General features: G+C 46.0%; 1 protein-coding gene across 4 annotated transcripts; it reads left to right on the top strand.

Moving 5' to 3' along the window:
* The first annotated feature begins 2500 nt into the window (after positions 1–2500).
* LOC147011489 (glucose-fructose oxidoreductase domain-containing protein 1-like) lies at positions 2501–11414 on the top strand. Of its 4 annotated transcripts, none has more exons than XM_085856402.1 (4): positions 2501–3273; positions 3895–4009; positions 8988–9136; positions 9827–11414. In XM_085856402.1, the coding sequence occupies exons 1-4, from the start codon at positions 3085–3087 to the stop codon at positions 10931–10933; spliced, it is 1560 nt and encodes a 519-aa protein (XP_085712528.1). In that variant the 5' UTR covers positions 2501–3084; the 3' UTR covers positions 10934–11414. The 4 variants fall into 4 exon arrangements, with proteins under 4 accessions (XP_085712528.1, XP_085712527.1, XP_085712530.1 ...); XM_085856401.1 differs by having other exon boundaries at positions 2502–3273; positions 8988–9166; XM_085856404.1 differs by having other exon boundaries at positions 2503–3273; positions 3895–3958.
* Positions 11415–13166: the final 1752 nt, after the last annotated feature.

The raw sequence follows: 13166 nt of genomic DNA, 5'->3' as shown, positions 1-13166 counted from the left end.
GGTCTTTCTGCCCTCTAGCATCTCCTCTCCGGCATCGTCACCCCTGCTTTGTCTGAGATGCTTTGTCCCCCCCCCACCCCAGCCCCCCAGCTCCCATACTTCCACAGGGTACTCAAGGTCTGTTTGCAAACCTCTTCTGGGAAAACTGCCAAAATCAAGAATCACTGCTCACCTTCACCCTTTCATTCCTCTTTTTTTTCCACCTTTGGAATAAACTCCCACACTCTCTTCAATCCCACTGTTCCCTGCAGGTCTTCAAAACAGCTGTTTTCACCACAATCTCTTATCCACCCCCGCTAATCCACCTCAAATCCACCTCTTCCTGCCTTCCTTCCTTCCTTCCTTCCTGGAAGTCCCTATCATGTCCATCTTGTTTACCCCATACACCCTGCCCCATCCCTCACCCTTCCACAGATCTCCTTATGTCTCTGTTCCACACTGTTTTTTTTTTCTTTCCTTCTTCCACCCCTCTTGTCTCTTGCTCCCTTTGTTGTCCATTCTGTGTGATAGCTCTCATATATCTATCTATCATTCCAGCAATCTCTGTGTGTGTGTCTGTCTGCGACCGCCGTTTCTCGACGACCGCCGGTCCGATCTGATTGAAACTTGCCAGGAATATTGCCGGGGGCCCGCTGATGTGCCTTTTCAAGGTTTGATATTAATCAGACGATCGGTTCCCAAGTTACGGCCATTTATCTGTCAACCAATGACAAGACACGGTGCTATGACATCACGAATGACGTCACAATTAATGTTTATTCACTTATTTTTGCACGATTGACGTTACAGTTCTTCTTCTTCTTCTTCGTTTGATATGACGTCACAATCAACGCTGGGGACCTGAGTATGTGCCTTTTCAAGGTTTGATATCGTTCTTCATCCGTTTCAGCTGTTTCCCAAGTGTTTGCCAATGTTTGAAAACTGTCTTTTCCCAAGGTTTGAATTAATTGTTCAAATTATTAAATAATCCCAAGGTTTGAATTTTCCCAAGGTTTGAATTAATTGTTGTGCTGGGTTGACATTTGTGAATACATTTACAGAGGGGCGAGAGAGGAGGGGCGAGAGAGGAGGGGGAGAGAGAGGACGCGAGAGGGGGGCGAGAGGGGGAGTGAGAGAGAGGGGCGTCACAATTCAAGAGAGGGGAGAGAGGAGGAGACGAGAAAGGGGGTGAGAGTGGGGGCGAGAGAGGATGGGGGAGAGAGGAGGGGAAAGACTCGGGGGGAGAGAGAGGGGAGGCGAGAGAGAGGGGAGGCGAGAGAGAGGGGAGGCGAGAGAGAGGGGAGGCGAGAGAGAGGGGCGTCACAATTCTTCTTCTTCTTCTTCGTTTGATATGACGTCACAATTGACGCTGGGGACCTGAGTATGTTTCCCAGGTGTTTCCCAAGTTATGGCCATTTATGATACGGTTGGTCCGATCTAATTGAAAAAAATGCCCCAATCCAGTCGTCGTTTACGAGAGCGAAGGAAGGAAGCTGCACATCCTGGCACGCACATATGGGCACGCACGAGTAAAAAAAAAAAAAAACACAACAAAAAAAAACAAATAAAACTCTGGCTAAAACTCAATACTTAATACAACCAAAAATTTCGAATAAGGAAGTATATTAAGAATTAAAATCTGGACATTCACTGACAAGCATCACATTTAATCCAAGGTGTCATCAAGGTGTCGAAGTTTTCAGGAGTCCACCTTGATGCCACTGCCCTCATCAATATTCGGCCTACGTAATTACGTCATGACGTTACACACGCGTCATCACGTCACGTTCGGCACGAACCTCCACGTTCACTCACCTTCAACGCGTCCCACGCAGCGTGGGCGTCCCTGTGATCCGTTTCTCCTGATCTTTTTCCGAATAAAACGTCCGAACGTTTGTTACTCGAAGTAAATCTACCTTGTTTTTACGATTTCGTTCAAACGACAAACCTCGATTCACGGCACAAAATTCTAACCAACGTATTTTGGCGCGAAAACGCAGAGCAGACGTCGTGTTGATCGCCTCAACCCGGACCTTGTACCGTCACGGTGTTCGGACGTCCAAAGGAGTTTGTGCACTATATCATCTCCACAGCGAAATGCGCTTAATTCTCATTGGTTTTTCTCTCTCAAAACTTGAGACACCTTGATGACGTCACCACCACGTATTGCCGACCATCGTACGATTTATCGATTTAATGAATCATATCGATCGTCATTATTTTCTATTTGCACGTAACAAGCCGTTTCACGTTTTTCCTTTATTACCGAGACACTCACCAAGATATGTGACGTGATCTCAGACTCGTCCATCGGACTTGTCAAGGGATCACCATGTTCCGCGGTGTATCGCCTGAGTTCCGCTTAGCTCGGATGGCTCCGTCGTTTTAAAATCGAGATTTCTTTAATTTGGGGGAGATTACCAGAAAAGCAAGATTACCAAACAAGATTTAAGGTCGGAGATTAATTTTAATTCTTTTCGATTTTGCCAATGTTGCATATCGTGACTGACGTGCGGAACAGGAGCCGTTACCCGTTCGAGGTTAGACAGACACGTGGTCTCCGAAGACGAGGTCTGGACTCGTCATGCCGTGGGTGCTGTCGATCACTATGGCCCGCCCACCGAGCCTGACCGTGCGCACTGTGCACTCACGTCGGCCGAAACGCGGCTCGTCAGGACCGTCTGTCTGTCTGTCTGATCGTCCGTTACCTCGACGTCTTTGAACGTCCTTCCGCTCTCCGCTTCGACTCGAAAGGGCCGTCTCATTGTATTTGTCCTTTTGTCTCCTCCGCGTAACCCTGTTTGTGTATTTTTCACCGTTCAATCAACGTCTCTCTCTTCTGTTTATAATCCGCCAACCTTTTTTGCATTTATTTACCTGTATATACCTGTTACGGCACCAGCACCTTTCGATATTATTTTTTCCTCTTGTCATCCCACTGAGCACAAAGTGCATCTTCCCCTCCCTCCACCCCACATAATTCCCCTTACAACAGCCTGATAATCTAAGCCCCGCCCAGGGCCACGCCCCTCCGCCTAGGGCCACGCCCCTCCCTCAGGGCCACGCCCCCTCCCAGTTGCACCATTCTCGCTGCACGTCGTGCCCATGTTGCCCGGCGTGGGACTGCTTGCCTCGCCGCCGGGGGCTCGGGACCTCGTGCCCCTGCTTCGCGCAGAGGGGTTCCGGGTCGAGGCTTTGTGGGCTCGCGCTGCGGGCGAGGCACGAGCCCTGGCCCACGAGCTCCGGGTCCCCCTGGGCACGAACCACGCTGACGAGCTGCTCCTGTGGCCGCAGGTTGGTCACCAGCGCACGTTCATTACACCGTATCGGTGCATTCACTCATCCACCGTCTCTCACGGTAATATTGTCTCATGGCTCGACCAGCCGGGACAACGAAGGCTTTGTGTGGGGGTCTAAACCCTGAAATCCAACCGAACTGATGTGCAAGGGGGAATCCGTGTACATGCTACTTTCGAACGAGCGACATGATGATCACCAACAAAGGGGGTGGCGGGGGAGGGACCTTGCACAGCAAGATTGTTCAGCTATGACAAAAATTTTAAAAAGGAGAATCGAAATCAAAATGGTTGATTCTTTGGGAATCGGATGGTATTTGCTCCCCAAATATTTGCAAATCAAAAGGTTGACCTGGTTCAATGACTGTCATGAAGAGGTCAGGATTTGTGGCTATTTGGGTATACCCAAAGAAACGATACCTATCATGTAAAAGGACTGTAAAATGGCACCAACGTGAGAAGCAACACCTCGACCAGACGTGATAACAATCGTTAAAACAATGCAGTGGCAGTGTCACGTGCCAAATGATACGAGACGTGGAATGTGGATGGAGCCATTTTTAGACTTGCCTCCTGACTAATGTGGGACCACACGATGATTTTTTTTTGTCCCACCTAGGTACACCTGCTCTACATCTGCTTACCGCCTCCCCTGACACGACAAGTGGCGGTGAAGGCCCTCGGTAAGCTTCACCGGGGACTCGGACCTGGGGGCAGTGCTCGCCCCACCACGAGTGAGCTTGATCATCACTAATTCATGATCGGTGCATTTACTAAAGTGCTCCCACGATCGGCTTTGTTTGCTGCGTTATCATATGCAATGGATGACTCTTGTTGAAGGATATTATGGTGGGTGGTGTGCAGGTAGCAGGAAGGTACCTGGGTTGATCTCACCCTTATTTTGATCCTGATGAAGTTTTATTATAACCTGATGCAGGTGCGGCGGGGTTGAGGGGGGTCATCACTCAACACCCTGGAGTTTACACTTCATGCAAAATTGAAAGCACCATGAGGTGACAGATGTTAAATTAGTATATAAAACGGAACAGAACGATGGGGGGAGGATGGGAAAGAGGAGAGGGAAGTGGAGTGAGTTTTTCAACCTGTCCACTAAGTTTTGTCATCATCTGTCCACAACTTTTTGAGATATCGTGTCGTATGTCGTTTTTTGGTCCGATCTTTCAATGGTAAAGAATCACTTATAAAACTAGAACGGGCACTCGGAAGAGCGCATACCTTCGCCGCCGCTACTTTTTTCCGGGCACATTTGAAAAACGTCATTTAAAAACGTCCATGATGTCACAACCATCAGTCCGATGGACGTCAAATTTGGTGTTCGACGTCATTGAGGGCAGTCCAACAAAATGGAATGATAAACACTGAAAAAAAAATCGAAAGTTTAAAAATGACGTCATCTTGTGACGTCATTTTGACGCACTTCCAATGACGTCACTACCATCCTGAAAGCTCTTATTTCACGGAACATTTTAACGTTGGTTTCATGTCAATAGCTCTATTAGATCTGAAGTTATGCCTACAAGTATATTTTGACCTTGAGTGTGACCTTGACCTTGACCATAGAGTTAATTTGCAAAACCTGTTCATAAATAAGGAGATATTTTGGTACTGATCATAATGCCTGGATTTGGGACAATTTCCTTAACAAATTACATAGATATTTGCATATAAAATATCAGGACATTTTTGCCACAATTGAAAAACGTTATGTTCAAACGTCAATGACGTCATAACGGTCAGTCTGAACGACGTCAAATTTGGTGTGTGACGTCCTTAAGGTAAGTCCTACAAAACGGTATGATCAAAACTGATGAGGTCGAAAATTGAAAATTGACATCATCTTGTGACGTCATTTTGACGCACTTCCAATGACGTCACGTCAAATCTGACACCACCGTACCCGAAAGGTATTTCGTCATGGAACAATAGGGCGTTGGTTGCATGTCGAAAGCTGTCTTATGAAGGAAGTTATGCTCAAAAGTTTGTTTTTGACCTTTTCATGACCTTGACCTTGACCTTTGACCCGATCGCTCCCAAAATCTAATCAAATCGTCCTTGGATAATCACGAATCATCCCACCAATTTTCATACAATTCGGTTTAATACTTCCTGAGTTATGCGAATAACAAACAAACACACATATTCACAAATAAATAAATACACAGCGACCAAAACATGACCTTTCGCAGAATGCGAAGGTAATTAAAAAAAAATTCTCTGATCTGGATCTGAACAAAGTCCAATCAATTCATCCTTGTCACACACCCAACCCGTCCACCAAGTTTCGTCCCAATCCGTCCATAAGTTCTGAGATATCTGACTTGCAGAGAAACAGACAGGGGTGAAAACATAACCCCAGCCCTCCTTCGGGTGGCAGAAATAATAAATCGATTAAGGCAGGTCCCAACCAACGTTTACCTTGTGATGATGAACTTCATTTGAGCACAACGACTTTTTGAATGTTTTTGGATACAGAATCATACCTCATGGAAGAGTGAAAACACTGAATGGATCAGGACACAATAAAGCTTGGAGAGAGAGAGAGACAGAGACAGAGACAGAGACAGAGACACAAACACAAAGAGCAAAATTGAAGGACAATATAAAGGGAGACTTGGACAAACACTGGGTGTGGGGAGGAATTGGGGGGTAGGGGAGCACAAGAAGGATGCAGGACTCTCAGGAAGGAAAAAAAACGGAGATTTGGAAGGAGAGCTTGGTGGGGGGGGGGGGGGTTAATGGGTGAAGAAAACAATATGGTTTTGGATGGGGGACGATCTGAGATGGTGGTGAACAGCTGTCTTGAAGACCTGGAGCAAAAAAAAATGAGATTGAAGAGAATGTGGAAGTTGGTTCCAGTAATGGCCCAATAAAAAAGAAAGATGACCACCCATTTATAAATCAGATTTTTAGCTGGTCAAGGATATTCCACATGAAGAGTTGCAGCAGGGCTGGGGGCTCCACGGGGTAGCAGGGTCAGGGCTTCAGGTTACGGAGAACTGGCACTGTTAATAGCAAAGCGATTAAGGAAGAAAGCAGGAAACTCCAAAAGTGACATCAAGTATGTTTGGTTGTTCTTTACATGGCAGATCAGTGTCAAGTCCAGATGATTAACAATGATCATGCGGTAAGTACAAATGTGAAAGCAACCTTGAGGACACCAAGATACACACAAGTATGTTGTCTCAATGGATGTTGTTATTTTTTTCTTTTCTTTTCTAAATTACAAAGTCGAGGCTTGTGTTGGAGCAGAGTTTCGAATGATACCAAGGGGCAGAACAAACACTCATGCAATTGATAATCGTACAAGAACCACCTGGAAAATGTGGAGCGTGATGGGAGATTCATGGGAACAAAAATCAACGAATCATCAATGTAAATGCAAGACAAGTTGGCGGTGAGCCGAACCCTTGAAGCATTGGAGGGAGGAACGTGATTCGACAGAAACAGGAAGGACATTCCACAAGCAGGAAAAGACAGGAGAAAAGGAATGCAGGGGAGCAAGAAAGCTGGACTTTGAAAGGTGGGCAATGAGGAGGTTGCTGGATAAATGCAAACACACTGCTCGAGCGGAGGGGGTGGTGGATTTGGAAGATTGAAAGGTTACAAAAGTGAAATTTCTCATCCTGGAGAGCTAACCAAACCAAAAGATTGAAATGAGCAAAGCTGTAGATGTGTGTGTTCTTGACGGTTGGGTTCAAAGCTGGAAATCGTGAGTGCAAGCACATTCTAACCGATCATGACATTTGACTATCAGGGTAGAGACCAAAATGGCACACAGTGGAGTGCATTCCTCTGCCAGGCCGAGCAGTTTACGTTTTGTATGCCATTGATGGGACGAAACTGCAACTGGACCTGAACCAAAATCGAATCGGCTTGTTCGTGTCACCTACCATGCCATGCCTACCCAACTCATCCACCAAGCTTTGTCATAATCCATCCACAACTTTTTGAAATAGCGTGTTATATAATCACTTTTGCCTGCATCTCTCAATGGTGACGAATCGCATCAAAATTTCTCGTATCCATTTCGAAATTTCAACCAAAATCTCATCAATTCTTCCTCGTCACACACCCAACCTGTCCACCAAATTTTGACCCAATCCGTCCACAACTTTGTGAGATATCCTGCTCACAGACAGAGACAAAAAAATCAGACATGGGTGAAAACATAACGTCCGTTCACCTTCGGTTCACAGAGGTAATTAAAAAATTATTGTATCTGGATCCGGATCTTCACTAATATCTCATCAATTTGTCCTCGTCCCACACCCAACCTGTCCACCAAGTTTCCTCCGAATGCTTGCATAATGTTTTGAGATGTAGTGCTATCCCGTACATGGTTTTTGGCCCCATCTCTCAATGGTGGAAAAATCACTTAAAATTCAATCATATCAGGATCTTCATCAAAATCGAATCGATTCATCCTGGTCACACACCCAACCTGTCCACCAAATATGTCTCACTTTTTGAGATATCCTGCTCACAGACAGACAAACGGACAGGGGTGAAAACATAACCTCCATCCACCTTTGCGGAGGTAGAATCGTCAAGCAAGACGACGACTCCGAACCAACTGAGGTGTTGCATCCAGGCAAGTGAATCTGGCCCTTGCTGTCAAGAAGCTTTGCTTGGAATTTTTTTTTTTAAACATCAGTGTTACAATGTCATCACATTGTGTTCACGATAGTTTGTGCAGAATATCAATGTGAGGACATTCTCACACGACGTTACAGAATGTCTTCTCGTAAAGCTAGTATCGAGATGCAAAGCACAGTTTGCTTCTGAACAATTGGGCAGCAGTAAATAAGGCATGCCATTAACTTTGATATTAAATATGAAGGACTTTAAAGAGTTTGTCTTTCTTTCTCAAAGACACCAGGTGTCCTGAGCCAGTCATCCATCAAACTTAAAAAGTGTGGCTGACAAAATAAGATATAAAACAAACTATAAAAAATTTGCTTGCATATTTATATAGTTGTCAGCCAGGCTAATTTACACCAGTTTCTGATACACTACCCAAAAAAGGACAAAACAAATTCGGAATTTTTTGGCCAACAAAACTTTTCATGTTTCGTCCGATGTTGAAAACATGCCCAATCTGACGAGAGAAGCGCATTCCAAATTCCATTGCTGGATAAGGTGTGGTATGCACTAAAATTCCTCAAGTTTAACTCACCCTCAGCAATTACTTAATCACACCTATGGGAATACTACTGGCTATCCAACATTCACCCTTCCTACTTATCTTCCCCAAGCATCTGCTTGCAACTCTCGTCTTGGAACGCCATGCCCAGAGGAGGGGGATCAATGTCAGGGGAAACGAGGCTAGGATTGTTCGCCAAGAGGATTTTCTTGGAGACTGCAGTGTTGACAAAGACATGCAGGAGCTTGATTAGGAAGCAGCTCGAGATTGTTGCCTTTATAAATACGCTGCTTTACTCCAGTGTTGATGTCAATCACATTTGGTTGTAGGAAAGAGGGCTTGCACCGCATTCACATTTTTGTGTGTAAATTCATCAGTCTCTCCAATACTCCACCACGACTGCCTTCAACCATTACTTGTACCATAATCGTTTGTATATTCAGATAAAAATTTGCACAAGTGAACTGATTCTTGATGAGAGGATTGAAGATGGAACTAATATTCAAAACGGTATCTCGAGACTCCGTGTCTTTTCGTTCACCCTGCAGGCATTGGGAAAAACGTGGTGTCTGGGCCACCAGTTTCGGCGCTGGATGCCTGCCGCATGGTGCAGCAAGCACTTTACTACCCTGGGTTGCTGAGTCTTCTGGCCTTTCCTTTGCGTCTGCTCCCTGCCTGCACGCAAGCTCGATCGCTGGTACAGGAAGGCTACCTGGGAGAGCTGCGGGTGAGGGAGGTTGGGAATAGGTTTCATCCACAACCACCACAGCTGTTTTATGCCTGATACTTGTTTCCCTTTGTTGCGCCTGGTGTTGGCGCAGTGGTTAGGGCAGCGGCTTGGGATCCAAAAGGTCCCGAGTTTAAGCCCCGTTCGGCCACTGAATTAATACACCAGGGGGTTGACTCAGCCTGTCATCCTTCCGAGGTCGGCGAAGTGAGTACCAGTGAACTGGGCCGGTGTATACCCCGGTTAGAATAGGTGTACCAGATCCCTGTGTCGTAAGAGGCGACCAGGGTTGCGTCAGGAAGGGCATCCGGCGTAAAACATGTGCCAAATCATTCTGCGGATCATAACCGATGATCCGCTGTGGCGACCCCTGACGGGAGCAGCCGAAAGAAGAAGAAGACTCGTTTCCCTTTGCTGCTGCTAGAATTACTACATTATTAATGTAATATCAAGTGAAGTGAAGGAGGTGTTGGTTTGCCCACAACTGTGACTGCTTGGTTTGCCCACAAGCAGTCACAGTTGTATCAGTAATCTCTCTGCCACCACCAGAAATGTACAAGCATCAATTAAAGCCCTCCTTTAATTGTTTAACAATTAAGCTTTTTTGACACCTTTTGACAGAATGGTGAGAAAAAAAACTGTACTTTGTCACATCCACAGGTGTGTGAGGCACGTGTACACGTCGGCTCATTGCTCAGCCCCGTGTATGACTGGTCATGCGAGCGGCTGATGGGTGGAGGTGCATTACGCGTTGTGGGAACACACCTGGTGGACCTGCTCGCATTTCTTACAGGAAAACGGGCCCGTCGAGCGTTCGGTCTGACTCGCACTTATAGTGGCTTTTCGGACCAAGGTACGAATAGCGCAGCGCCATCTGCTGTCGAGTCAACTAGGCAAGGCTCTGGAATTCGAGCAACAACTGCGGATGACTTCTGCTGCTTCCTATTGGTGCTCGAGGATGGTGCAGTCGCGACCGTTACACTAAACTGCTGTATGCCAGGTCGTGCAGACTTGGAACTATGTCTTGTAGGTTCACATGCAAGACTAGTCCTGCGAGGGACAGACTTGTATGGTTGCCGGTACAAAGACAATGACGATGAAGCAATGGCACGTCAGGATATGAAGGACCAACCTGATGGTTTGGTGAAGGAAGAGGAAGAGCGGCGAGAGAGAGATGATGGTGCAAGCATGACTCCACCTGTTGTAATAGCACCAAAAAGAGGGGAAACTGTCACGATGAGAAAAGGCATTTCAGAGAGATTGGGTGGCTCAAAGGTCACAATACGTGCAACGAGGGGAGTGGAAACAGAGAAGGTAAACCGAAAGGTATCAGGGATATCAAGATGCACAAACCCATCACAGAACCCGTGCTCAGGCTCAGAAGTAAACGGTGGGTGCACATCAGCATGCCAGACAAAAGTGCCTGAGCAAGAAACCTTATTGCTTGCAGATCGTGTAGTTGGCCCCACGTCCACGGAAGCTACCGCCGAACCATGGAAAGGCCTTTCACGACCAGGCCTCGCGGGGACGTTGAGGCTGCTCAGAGCACTCCGCCGTGCCTTCGAGGGACGCCGCGAGCGCCAGGCCTGGGACCCCGGGCCACTGGCGCCGGCAGCCGACTTCGAGGACGGGCTATATGCCCTGCGCGTCGCCGAGGCTATCGAGGAGGCAGCCGAGGCAGGCGAGTGGAGAGACGTGTCTCAGGGCGAAGCTGTAGAGCCAGAGAGACCTCAAGGAAGCCGGAACAGTGCCATGTATTTCCACTGATCTGTAATGCCTGATACTTGTTTCCCTTTGCTGCTGCTAGAATTACTACATTATTAATGTAATATCAAGTGACATGAAGGAGGTGTTGGTTTGCCCACAAGCACATTTTGCCTGCTTAGAGGTCATGAGCATTCACTTCCATTGGTCCAAGTGAATGGAAAAGGTGACACTGTTTTGAGGCGCAAGCAAATGTAATCATAAGAATTAACAAAACAGGTAAGTGCTTGGACATTGCAAATTGCTGTTCGTTTAAAACGACATGCCAAGGCTATTCTGCCAGTGCTTTGTATTTAATTATTTCTGAAGATTGTATTTAATACTTTATTTATATTATACAGTCCTCCATGGGTTTTCTGGATTTAAAAGGAAAAAAAAAGTGTATAGGCCTATACTACATTGTGAGGATATTCCTATTGAAATGTGTTACTTTGTTGCATATCACAAAATGCTTTACATCCTCATTTAAAAAAAACAAACCACAACTGTCTTTGCGAATGTTTGTGTGTGCAGATGCACAGCCAAAACCCTTCATGTACGAGAGTATAACGTTAAGTCTTCATTTTGCTCATTTCAAACACGAGATGTGCTCGGTGGCTACAAATCCCGATGTCAAGCTGAATAGCACCACGCTGTACCATCGATGATCCAGAGGAAGAGACGTGCATTCTGAATACTCCGGGTGGATCACACCCAAGTGACCGTGGCCAGAAACAGGCGAGCATCCATCCAGCGGCCAGAAGCAGACCGTGGACAAGGCATGAGCATGTTCATCGTACCAAAAACAATATTAGGCATTACTTCATTGTTTGACAAATTCCTCATCAACCAGACAGGTTCTGAAGCAGCCAAATTGATAACGCGTGCCATTGTGACCGGTTAAACTTGGGAAATTTGCATAATTGCGTTCATTAATATGAGCAGATCTCATCGTAGAATGTTCCAGCTCTTCCAGTAACCATGCTTGACGAACCTGTAAAAGCAAATCGTGCCACTTGCGCAAAAAAACGTGTTCATACCCGACCCGTTTAACATTCGTGATATTCACTGTCTTCAGAAAGTATTCACACCCCTTAACTTGTCACATTTTATTGTTACAGCCTGAATTTAAAATCTATTAAATTAAATTTTTTGGTTACCAAACTCCACCAAATACCCCATCATGACAAAGTTAAAACATGTTTTTGAAATTTTTGCTGAAATATCTTGTCAATAAGTATCTCTCTCCCCACCCACCCCAAGTCAATACTTTGTAAAAGCACCTTTTGCAGCAATTACAGCTTCAAGTCTTCTTGGGTATGTCTGTATCAGCTTTGCACATCTGGATTTGGGGATTTTCTTCCATTTCTCCTTGCAGATTTTCTCAAGATCTGTTAAGTGGGATGGGGAGTGTCGGTGAACAGCAATCTTCAAGTCTTTCCACAGATTCTCAATGGGATTCCAGTCTGGGCTTTGGCTGTGGCACTCAAGGACTTTCACATTCTGTTCTGAAGCCATTCCAGCATTTCTTTAGCTGAATGCTTGAGGTCATTGTCCTGTTGGAACATAAATCTTCGCCACAGTCTAAGGTCTTTTGGACTCTGAAACAAGTTTTCCTCAAGGATTTTCCTGTTTGGCTCCATTCATTGTTCCCTCAATCCTTACAGTCTCCCAATCCCTGCCACTGAAAAGCATCCCCAGAGCATTATGCAGCAACCACCATGCTTCACGGTTGGGATGGTGTTGGATAGGTGATGAGCTATGCTCGGCTTCCAACAGATTTGCATTCCAACAGATAGCGCTTTGCATTCAGGCCAAAGAGCTCAATTTTCATCTCATTGGACGACAGAATCTTTTGCCTCACATTGAGTCTTTCACATGCCTTTATGCAAACTCCATACATGCTATCATGTGCCTTTTTCTCAGGAGTGGCTTCCATCTGACCACACTCCCATAAAGCCAGATTTGTGAAGTGCTGCAGAGACTGTTGTTCTTCTGGCAGGTTCTCCCATCTCAGCCAAGGAACTCTGTAGTTCTGTCGGAGTGGTCATTGGGTTCTTGGTCATCTCCCTGACCAAGGTCCTTCTTGCCCGGTTGCTCAGTTTGGTCAGATGGTCAGCTCTAGGAAGAGTCTGGATAGTTCCATATTCTTTCCATTTCCCCATGATGGAGCTCACTGTGCTACTGGGAACTTTCAACACCATATAAATTTTTTTTATATCCTTCCCCAGATCTATGCCTTCTCATCGTTCTATCT

The sequence above is a fragment of the Eptatretus burgeri genome, chromosome 15 (genome assembly GCF_056783735.1).
Source record: "Eptatretus burgeri isolate ZD-2024b chromosome 15, Ebu_testis_v1, whole genome shotgun sequence".
In the NCBI taxonomy this organism is placed as follows: domain Eukaryota; kingdom Metazoa; phylum Chordata; class Myxini; order Myxiniformes; family Myxinidae; genus Eptatretus; species Eptatretus burgeri.
This window is presented reverse-complemented; position numbering and strand designations above follow the sequence as displayed.